We start from the raw sequence: 12,007 nt of genomic DNA, 5'->3' as shown, positions 1-12,007 counted from the left end.
GGTGTGTTGTCAATTGAAGCTGTTATCCATTAATCTTATCTGAAATTGTGTTCATAAGATTGATTTACCCAGTTCTTGATCTTTAACAGGGAAGAGTTAGTGTTGCTGATATCATCGGCTTCAACGGTTCAGAAATGATATCTTCAAAACCAGATGGTAGGTACGTACAAGATATTCAACAATTACGACCTCGTGAACTGGGTAAATCAATCTTACCTTAATCCAAAGAGATGCAATTTCTCAACCCCCTGCAGCCATGGAGAACAGCGCTGGATCTGGAGGTGGATTAGAGGCAGGGGCAAGTTTGGAATTTTGCCTAATAGGTGGGGCCCACAGGATTTGACCTGGCATGCCTCTCGTCAGCAAGTTAACGGTTTCAGTTGATAGATGATTAACAGAAGAGATGAGATTTTATAACACATGAGTGTTTTTGATGAAATTGAAAGTTGAAGGACTGAATTGATTCCGGATCTAAACTACAGTGTAGTAACTAGTATTTAGCCATTTCTTTTATCTCATACAAAATTTCCATTTGGATAAAATTGTAAGACTGCTCCTAATAGGATAAATAATAAAAATAAAAATAAAACAAATTCATCTTAGAACACCAAATGTTAAATTAATCACCCAAATTTTTCCATATTAAAATAATCCACAACATTTTAAAAAGGGTGGTTCTAATTGGACCTCCAATTTTTTTTCAATTATTAATAGACTTTGTCAAGTCATATGAAAAGACAAATAAGGATAATGAGAGAAAAATGGAAAAAAAAAAAATACTCTTCGTAACTCCCACAAATATAACATTTAATTAAATTATTTTTTGTTCCAGAATTTTCTTATATTGCCTACATAGTTTTATAATTTACCTAAAACAATTAGGTAAAAATAATAATTTCTATACATGGCCCATCATTTAATACATAAGTAAATTCAAAACAATCCGATTTGGAATTTTCTTAAACTAAATTCAGTGAATATTATGATATAGTTATTATTTGATCTTCCAACCCAAAACCCTTGAAATACTTCTTTTAGCAAATTCAAAGGGATTCCAACAATATATCAAGATGGAGAACTAACCCTCTGATTAATTTTGGTGGAGAAGAGACCTACTTATAAAAGAGCAATATCATGTGATTTTGATTCATTCTTCTTCTCGTGGTTGAAGATACATATAAAAAGTAGAGTAACAGATTGTTGTATCTCATGTTCAAAGGTGTTTTGGTAAAAATAAGGAGATCTATTTAGCTTTTCAAGTATTCTAAAAAATAAATTAGAGGTGTACTAAGTATGGGAGGTCCAAATAACAAATTTGGAGGTCTAACTAGAACCACCCTTTTTAAAATAATGTTGAATCAGGTCATTTTAATATATTTGTCAAAATTTTCGTTCCAATTTTATCATTTTTGATATCAATCCCTCCATTCTTCTCCCACAACCAAAACAACCTCTACTCTGCTCCTTCACCTCTGCCACAGCCCAACCATATCCACAGTCAATGAGGTGAAGAAGATGTTGTGGAGGTTGTGGTTAGCCAACTTATGTGGCAGAGGAAATTTTGACAAACTCCACAACATCTTATTAGCCCAACCATAGCCACCGTCAATAAGAAAAAAGTGTCATCACAAGATGTTGTGGGGGTTGTGTTTAGCCAACCGTATGTGTTTCTTCCATTGGTAAAGAGCTCGTTGAGGCCCTCCGCCCCGCCCCGCCACCCCCCACCCCCACAACCACCACCACCACTCTCCTCCCCTCAAGCTTGATAACCGCACCTTCCCTTTCGTCCTTCAGTTCTTCATATCCATTCCTTACCTCCAATCAGGAAAATGAATCCATGTCCAAGTCTTTCTATTCGATTTTGATCATAGAATCCATGTCCAAGCACTTGCCTTGTTTCAATTGATCATATAGAATGAAAGCTTTGCTTTATTTAATATATGAAGCTGACACATTGGGCTTCAAAAAGTGACACGGTCAGCGACGTATATATTATGACATGACATGAATTGTGACATGTACTATACATGAACTGTGACATGAACAATGAATTCATATTGTGTAATTTGAAGTGACAATTCATGTCACAATACACGCCACAGTGCATGTCACAGTTAAAGTTATTAACTTAGAAAACTAGGGGAAGACAAACTTAGTTCGGAAGAAGAGAAAAGGAGATTATATACTGAACTAAAGAGAAAGGAGGAAGCCCTTAGAGAATTAAGAGAAGATAAAATGAATTTGGAAGAAGAGAGAGATGTGCTAGTAGTAGAGAAAGAATCTCTGTTTGCAAGAGTTAGCACACTAGAGAACACCCACAAGGTCAGGGGCAACAAGACCAGGTAGAACACCCACATCTTTAACGTGCTCGCTAATACGATGTCGTCAAGAGGAAATTGAGAAACTATTTAACATTTACAAAATGGTTTTGAAACATTAATCTTCTACTTTGATTAGAAATCCTTGTTAGGTTAGGAGACTTGCATAGATGGTGAGCTATTGGAAGGAGAAGAGGATCGATCGAGTTGCCAAATTTTAAGTACTTTTCCTTATCAAATTAAATGAAAAGGAGTTTAAGTTAGGAAAAAAAAATATCATTTAACAAGATGTGAGCCTACAATTACTAATTTGGAGACTTGGAGTACTAGCCATTACCATGATATAAGGTCTTTGATCAACTTGCCTAATCTACATGCACCAGTTTATTTCTCGTTGTTTCTTTTGTCTTGGTCCATCTGCTTTATCTTCTCCATGACTGCCAACCTCCCTCTGTTGCTTAATTTTCATCATTATCCACCCTTCCTCCACTCTTCCACTCTCATATATTCTCTCTCTTCTTCTCCATCTTCTGAACCTTCTATCTCTATCTTTGATCCGCAATCCATGTCTATACATGGTTTTAAGTTCCACCGATGCCACGGACATATATACATTCCTCTTCAATCACTATCACTACTTCACCGATTCCACCCTGTACCTTTGGATGGATTGACCAATTTGATCTGCTACCTGTTTGGGCGGTGTTGTGGTCCTCTGGTGTAGATGGCGACCGACATGGAGGCAGGGCCGGCCTTGCCCAAGGGCGGGCTTGGCGACGGCCCAGGGCCCAAGTGAGAGGGGGCACAATTTTTTTTTTAAATAAGGTTATATATATATATATAAAAATTATATATAGTATATGTCGACGGTAAACAAAAAAAAAAAAATTGCTTTGTTCCCAAACGCAATGTCTTCTCTTCTCCTCTCCTCACTTCGAAATGGTTTTCTCTTCTCCTCACTTTGAGAATTGTACACACAATTATAGCAGACGAATTTCAAGAGTCTCTTAACTCTCTCTAAAACTTTAAAAACAAACAAATTTCTCTTGAAATATTGGGGTTTCAATGGTTATTCAATCAAGCAATTTATTTTCATCATCTGTCACTTCCTCTCAATCTTTCTCTCCTATATTTTTCTCTTCTTCTACGGTGATCAGACACAATTTTTGGCATTCCATCGATTCAGGCTGCAATAGAGATCGATCAAAATAGGTATAGTTAAATTGGGTGTTCTTTAAATTTTTTTATTTTTTATGGTGGGTGTTCTTCAATTTTTAAATTTGTTGAAATTTTGGACATTATAAGTTCTATTACTGGCATTTGTGGTATTTGTTGATTATTCTAACAACTATTATAAATTTTTATGCCTGTAATATCAAAATCTCGACTATACTGTCATCGCTGATGTTCAATTTGCAGCTTTCAACATCCTTAATCAGTTAATTACAGGTTCAATCTATACTGAACACTAGAAGATCGACTTTTTTTTTCCCCTACAATGGAATTTTTTTTTTTTTTTGATCTCTTTCTCTACAAACATAGCATCTTTAGATGCATTAATTGGAAGTCAGAAGTTGCAGGTTGATATGTTGATGCATATGTCTTTACAATTGCTACATCGCAATCCTAGTTTTATTGTTCTGTGCTCGAATGTTTATCGTTTAAAGTTGTACTGTCTTACATATGAATATATATATATATATATATATATATATATATATATGGGTAGTTAGGCACCAAATTTTTTTTTGCCCGGGGCATCAAAAACCTCAAGACCGGCCCTGCATGGAGGCTTCTGGTCATAAGGTTGTTCCGGGAGTCGGCCTTTTTTTTTTCTTGTCCATATTGTCTGTACGTGTTGTGTGTTGTACTGTAACCTATTCTTGGGCTTTAATTGTACTGTCCTTATTATTTTTAGGGTTAATTACATATAAGTGTATCTTTGAATGTTTTTTTAGCCATAAGGCCACCAATTAGTTTTTTTCCCTCATAAGGCTACTAAATTAAAAATGGTGTTATATTTTGGATATAAAAATCAATATATTTACAGAAATGCCACTAGAGTAAAAAGTCAACAACCATTCTCTCTCTCCTCTCCGGCGAGGTCTCCGGTCAACTCCGGCGGGTCTCCGGCCAACTTCCGGCGAGTCTCCGACCAATTTCTGGCAAACTCCGACGACCACAAAATCTACTGTCACTAACACCAAAAGCTACTGTGGCTAGCAACAAAAGCTACTCTGATGAGATTTCCGGCAACCTCCGACGAGGTTACAAAAGCTACTATCACCAGTAATAAAAGCTATTGTCACTAGCAACAAAAGCTACGCTGGTGAGATTTCCGGCAAGGTCACAAAAGCTATTATCACCGTTAATAAAAGCTATTGTCACTAGCAACAAAAGCTACGCAGATGAGATTTCTAGCGAGATAACAAAAGCTACTATCACCAGCAACAAAAGCTACTGTCACTAGCAACAAAAGCTACACTGGTGAGATTTCCAGCGAGGTCACAAAAGCTACTATCACCAGCAACAAAAGCTACTGTTACCAATAAAACATACGCTCCCAAAAATCAAAAAACTATTAACACCATTAACAAAAGCGACTGTCACGAACACAAAAAGATACTCTCACCAACAACAAGTGGCTACTACCAAAAATGTAGAAAACTACTATAGAAGCTATGAAAGAAAAACCTACTGTCAATCATTCCAAATGATTTGAAAAGCTACACTCAATGTTGTAAAAAGCTACTTCAACTTCTGTAAAAAGATACTTCAACTTCTGTAAAAAGATACTCCAACTGTTGAATTGCTATTGTCAATTTTCAGATCGGTGTCGTATATGTTTTCTTGTTGTGACGCCTCACCTCACCACAATGATCACACTTGATAGGAATGGTCTTTCCATCGCCACCAGGAAACTTCATTCAAATACTTATTGGCTTGCCAAATGGCCTCATGGTCAATGGAGGCTTCACAATAGGAGTTGAACTTAACATATACTTATAGTATTTAGATGGAAACAGTAGTGTGCCGCTACACCGCGAACTTGCCACTCTATCAACTAGAAAAAAAAAAAAAAAAAAAAACACGACCTTATATGTCAAAATGCAAAAGATAATGACAACAGCTTCAAAAGCTACTATGGCAGTTATATAAAGCATAGTTACTGACTGCAATAAAAAAACACACCTTGAATTATAGAGAAAAAATGTTCAGCTCACAAATAATGCAAAGTATGTTTGCTTAACAGCTGTGGTAGCTTTATTGAAGTGTGGTGTAAACTTTTCTAAATACATGAGTAGCTTTCTCTAAACCATATCAGTTGTCCACAAACCATAAGAAGCTTCGATTGAAAGTTGTATAGCATTGAATCTTGTTTTAGATACAGACCCAAAACAAAATGAAAACACACTTTAGTTTCCATTAGCACAAATTAAGCATGTATTCATCAAACTTTCTCTTCAAATGAGTAACATCTATAAGTGAATAATGAAACTTGTGCCATACTATTGCAGCACGAAGCAGCCAATCTATTCAAATATCATTGTTCTTACCAGCTGGGCGATGGCAACAACACTGAGTAATAATAGTCCAGGGCATTCTAAAAAGGACCAGGTTCGTGACCGAGTGACAAAAATAAGAGTCTGGCTCACAATTTTGACTTGTAGGTACAAGATAACCATTAGATCCTCATGACCATCTCTTATAGATCTAAAACCAAAATCTTCCTACAGAAAAAGCATATTGCCAATATTAAACAACACTGAAGAAAAGTTTCTGTAAAACATAAGTACTCATAAACATAGCAAACTGTAATTTACAGCAACCATGATTAAAGATCATCAATGCCAAATAACCTACGAGCACAATCCCAGTAGCAAATGTCTCTTTCAATTTCCAGCCACCAGCTATCCCACATATTCTTGTAAACCCATCACTAATCCCATAATTACAAATCCAAACCAACATAATCTTCAAGTAATTACTCCATGACTCCATCAAAAATTCACTTAAATCTTGAACATCAAACTTAACTATTCCAATCACTCTAAACAATTTGTAATCATGTAGAGGTTTCTCAATTCTTACAGCAAATCAAACTCAAGAAATTCGGAATCCAAATACTTAGTAAATCAAACTTAAGAATTTCATAAGCTCCGAATGTTCAAAAATCAAATAATCCTAGGCTGAATTAGCTCAGAGATGAGATCTGGAAACAGAAGGTAAACCTGAAGCTCGACGACGATGACGAATTAGGGCCGATTGCGCCCAGGCCCGACGACGAAGAACGCGATCTGGAATCCGCTGAGGCTGAATTAGAGTACATTGACGACCTCGTATCTCGACGAGGAGCGTAAGGTCATCGAAGTTGAACGACGCGGCGGTATCGAAGACACCGATCAGATCAGCTTCACCTTCATCCTTCTCGCCTTGCGCTGCGGGATCGTGAGACAGCCGGATTGGTGTTAGAGGCGGTGGATTTAAGGACCTCGATGAGCCATTTTCCAGCGACGTTGTCCTCGTTCTTGGAGAAGGTGAGAATCTACTCCGGCTCGTCTCCGTTCGGGTCCGCTTCGACTGAGAAAGGTAATGGAGATGGAATCAGCGATGGGGTTGAGGAAGGGTGTTGCCGGAGCCGAGCGAGATGGTGAGGAAGGGTTTTCTCGTCGGGGAGAGAGAGAGAGAGAGAGGAGAGAGAATGAATTTCTTTCGTTTTGGCGAGAGACTGATCAATGAAGTCAATTTTCTTCCAGGAAGGGCAAAATCGTCCGGAAGGAAATAATTTTAAGATAAAAGTGGCCTTATATGTACAAAAAAACTTTGGTGGCCTTATGGCTAATTTAAGTTTCAAAATAACACTTGTGTGTAATTTTCTATTATTTTTATCTTAATGAAGGTTTGCTTCAGTTGTTGGGGAAAAAAAAAAAAAGGGTCGTTGTGTTGGTTTTTTGGGGGCTGAAAATGATACATCAAATTATCATCGTCCCTCTTGTAAAAGTGCATAGTTATCCAAGAAGCACATGATTTCATGAGTTCATCAAACTATTACAATAACTTTATCCTCTTAATATAATCATATAATACTAGTATAGTTTGAAAACGATATTTTTGTTGGGCTTGTAGGATCTTACTTCAATTACATGGAGAAGAATTTCCAAGTGAAATTTAATAAATTCAAGAAATATATATTAAGAATTTAAAATCTGAACGAATAAAATAAATCATCAGCAAAAACTCATGAAAAGGACTCCATTTTTCATTGCTATTGTTTCTTGTGCAAGGTAAATTCATCTTAAGCTAGTTTGTTCGGCCTATTCTCCTCAAGAAAACATATGAACTCGTTTTCAAGTCGATTGTTCCTATTTCTATCTCCAAACATACCCTTCATTTCCTTGACTCTCCTCCTTAGCAACTCGCCCGAGTCATCCACCATTGCCAACCTCACAAACTCGGCCACCGAGTCACGCGTAAATGACCCGTCTAGCTCGTTCCGAGGTATCTCCACCCCGAGTCCCTTACCGTTCACCAACCTAGCATTTAGCCCTTGATCATTTAACATGGGAAATAGTATCAAAACCCGCCCGAACCCTAGCCCTTCGATCATCGAGTTCCAACCGCAATGTGTCAAGAACCCTCCCACCGAGTCATGGCTCAGTATCCCAACTTGAGGTGCCCAACCAAAATGTACCATCCCACGGTCCTTGACTCGCTCCACAAACCCATTAGGTAACATCTCCGACACGGACTGAGTCGAGTCGGGCGAGTCTCTCAACACCCAAAAGAAGGGTAGCCCGGACAGCTCCAACCCTAGAGCCAACTCGGTGAGTTCTTCTTGACTCAGAGTCGCCTCGGTCCCGAGTGCCACGTAAACCACTGAGTTAACTCGCTGCTTGTCCAACCAGTCTTTGACACGTGTAGATTTCTCTTCTACCAATGGCGGCAAAAACACAACCGGAAGAACCGGTTTGCTCCTCCCGTAGAGCTCTCTGAGCAGCTCAAACCACTCGGGCTCGAACTCATCAGAGCTTCTCATCAAAACGACGTCGCCGCCCCTTATCGCAATCCCGAAACGCACCGTATCGGGCGTACCGGACTCGTTCGCATGCACGTACTTGGCAACCTCGTGGTACCGGAACGACATGTCGGATTTAAACGGAATCCAAGGTGGGACCACCGTGAAATCCTCGGGCATGGTCCTGGAATCCTGACCGTCGATCAACAACGACGGCGGACCGATGACAGCCATACACGCGGCGTTGAAGCAGCAGAAGAAGGCGCGTGGGACGCCGAGCTTGGCCGCGAGTGGGGGAAGCCAGTGAGAGGCGTAGTCGTAGACGACCCAATCGGGAGCCGAAGACTCGAGAAAATTCGCCAGCGGTAATTCCAACAAGTCGAAGGCCTTTTTAAGTAATTGCTGCTTGTTGTACGGCACGTTGGCGGAGGACTCGGCGTCGTCCGGGAGGTTTTCAACGTGGGGCAAAGGAAGAGGTACGAGAGTTATGAGAGAAGAGAGAGGTGAGTGTGAGGGTATTTTGGGAAGTCTGAGTAGGTTTCTCGGGGTGGAGATGAAAGAGACTCTGTGACCCTTTTGAGCTATGAGCTTGGAGAGGTGGAAGAAGGGGATGAGATGGCCCATGGCCAGCCATGGGAACACCACGAAGTGTAAAAAGACAGTTTTATCCATCTGTTTCTCCTCCTCCATAGATAAGCTTTAGTGAGCTATGGACATTTTGGTTCTTTTTATGTCGTGGGTGCTGGTTTTATTGGAGGGAAGCTTGCATGCCGGTCCAAATATGCAGAATTGTTGTATTCGCGGTTGCAGTCGAAAAGTTAGAGACGGCAAATTTGAATAATCAAAGGTGGCCACGGGGTAGAGACCGATGAAAGTTAAGGTGCTAATTGAATAAGGTTAAAGAGCGAATTAAATAAGCTGATACGGCACTTGTTACTCCACATTATATATATTACGTAGTGGATGACGAAATGCCAAAAGAATCCCCTAGGGCTAGGCAATAAAATGTATCACTTAATCCATGGTCCAATCGAATCTGTACTCTTGCCGAGAGAGAATTTATACACCACTGTCCAGCAAGATAGGTTGATTACTTGATTATGAAGTTTTTCAAGTTCGCAATGATGGCACTTAATTTACACTTAATAACATGGCCAAGGACGACACGCTCATACACTGCCACGCTAACTTCATTGTTTCCAGTAAGCACGTACTGAAACAAATAATTAAGTGAAATCCGAGCAACGCGACAAGGCTAATCTCACCGTACTTGTTGACCGTAGAAACATCAGTGCTGAGATGACGAACAAGCAGACGACTTAGTCTCCGAATCGGGAGTTTCGAGAATGACAGTAGGATGGTCGACGATGGACTGATGGAGTGATAAGAACAACCATCGCAACCCAAATTTCATTGGCTTAATTGCAAATTTTCAGGCAGTTGGACTTGGACAGATCGAGGCGCCTCTCTCCAATTGCTTCTGCCGCTCGGCAATTTCATTTCCATGAAAGATATATATGTATGTATGTATTCTGCCACAGACCAATCCTAAAATTCCAATATCAGATACAGTACGTGGTGGATGCAGGATTTAAAATTGGGGTAGGCTTGAAATTTTTTTTATTAACAGAAGTGATAAGAAAATTTAGCACCGGTATTTAACTAAAATTTATTAAATATATCCTTATTGAGATGTAAAAAGTAAAAACTCATCCAAAAACATTTAATCGACTACTGAAAAGAAAATTTTTTGGAATCATTTTTTATTAAATAGAATAACCGAGAGATTTTTTTTCTGAATCAAAGGAGGTCAGTCAGATTTATAATTCAACAAGCAGTACCAGAAACGACACACCCCATAGGGGCAGACAGAAAGAGCTGTCGTTGAGGACATACAAAATACCTATACTAAGATAGAGCCTCGCACTCCCGGGTACACCCACCTTTTAAGGACAAATAAGCACCTTTATTCTAACAAGACCTAGACACTCAGAAGCAAATAAAATAAAAGGTAACAAACCGAGCGACTAGACCTTGCGACCCATAGGGAAATTTAAACAAGTTAGAACTTAATCAAAACCGATGCCAAAATAGAAATAAATTTTGTTGTATTGACTAAAAAGAGAAAAGAGGTTCAAAATATTATTATAGTGAAAGTATTGGATTCAAATTTGCTCACCACTAGCCCCTAGGTGGTGATACCATCACCCAATAAAAAGATTCCATGTATGATAACTCATAACCGTGGGCTAACTATGGTTAACTTAATAAATGATCAGAAAAGAGAATGTAATTTAATAATAATAAAAATAATATACTTATTCTAAGATTATCATTAAATAAACAATCCTAACCCTTTCGTATTCTAATTGTTTTGGCTTCTCTTTTTCTGCTATATAGATGATTTCTCTTTTTCTCAAAAAATGGCTTCACCTTCTACTTTGGTTGTTCTTTTTCTCCAGTTCACTTCTTGTTTTACTTTTTTTGTTTTTATATAAAAGCCTCACAAGACTAACATAAAAACATGTGTTCTTTTCAATTATTAATCATAAAAACTGATAACTTATCAGATCAATATGAAATAGGTAGCTTGATAAATGAAATTAAGGAAAAACATCCAAGTTGAATGTACATTTCATGAAATGTTCTACATAAATTCCTATATCACTTTGATAGTTTGATAGAAGCAAATAGACTGAGTACAAATAAAAAAAACAGACCAGCCACTCATAAAATGGCTTCAAAACAAGAAGTGAACTGGAGAAAAAGAACAACCAAAGTAGAAAAAGGTGACAATTAGACCGGCCAAAAACGATTCCCAAACTTATTGTGCATGTCAATCTAACCAAAACAATTGTGTCAATACATTTATTGCCAAAAGCAATGAAACGATTATCACAATTGTTTTAGTCAGAAAAAGAACAACCAAAGTAGATGATGAAACGATTATCAACCAAAGTAGTATAGCACTTTCTTTCTCCCAAATATCAGTTCTTAACTGTAATTCTCCAACCATGACAATCAGACCGGCCAATATAACTAGAATGAATGAGACACTAAGTTCCAATTTCCCATGAACCAAAATATTTTCTCAAATATTATTTTCCTTGTTGCTCTTGGTTGCGGACGAGACACTTAAAACATCCATTGCATCACGAATCTGTCTGGCACTATAATCGGCTAAACCAATTTATAAAAAAATCAATATGCACATTAAGTTGGTTCCAAGAATATCACTTTGCTTAGGTATAAGTTTCTGGCAGAAGTAATCCAAGCTTTCATATGAGGTTCTGCATTTGTGCATTCGAATATGAAGATGATGAACAATTGAGAAATACTCAAAGCAGTGCTCGATGAGAAATTAGGAAAGGCTAATGATGGTGATAAGTGATGGAGATGAAGAACCAAGAAGATGCAAACGTCTGTGAGAGGAGAGTTAACCAGAGAAAAATAAAAAATAAAGAAGATGATCTTCTGATGGCAGAAGACGATATAGCAGAAAAAGAGAAGCCAGAACAATTAGAATACGAATGGGTCTAGGATTGTTTATTTAATGATAATCTCAGAATAAGTATATTATTTTTATTATTATTAAATTACATTTTCTCTTTTCTGATAATTTATTAAGTTAACCATAGTTAGCCCATGGTTATGAGTTATCATACATGGCATC

The 12,007-nt window shown here is 38.1% G+C and overlaps 1 protein-coding gene across 1 annotated transcript; it reads right to left on the bottom strand.

Moving 5' to 3' along the window:
- Positions 1–7,557: 7,557 nt before the first annotated feature.
- On the bottom strand, positions 7,558–9,218 carry LOC112176920 (UDP-glycosyltransferase 91C1). Its single transcript, XM_024315058.2, has one exon. It carries the CDS (start codon positions 9,022–9,024, stop codon positions 7,615–7,617), a length of 1,410 nt encoding a protein of 469 aa, XP_024170826.1. The 5' UTR covers positions 9,025–9,218; the 3' UTR covers positions 7,558–7,614.
- Positions 9,219–12,007: the final 2,789 nt, after the last annotated feature.

The sequence above is a fragment of the Rosa chinensis genome, chromosome 7 (genome assembly GCF_002994745.2).
Source record: "Rosa chinensis cultivar Old Blush chromosome 7, RchiOBHm-V2, whole genome shotgun sequence".
NCBI lineage: Eukaryota > Viridiplantae > Streptophyta > Magnoliopsida > Rosales > Rosaceae > Rosa > Rosa chinensis.
Note: the sequence above shows the minus strand (reverse complement) of the source record. Positions and strands in the feature narration are given on the sequence as shown.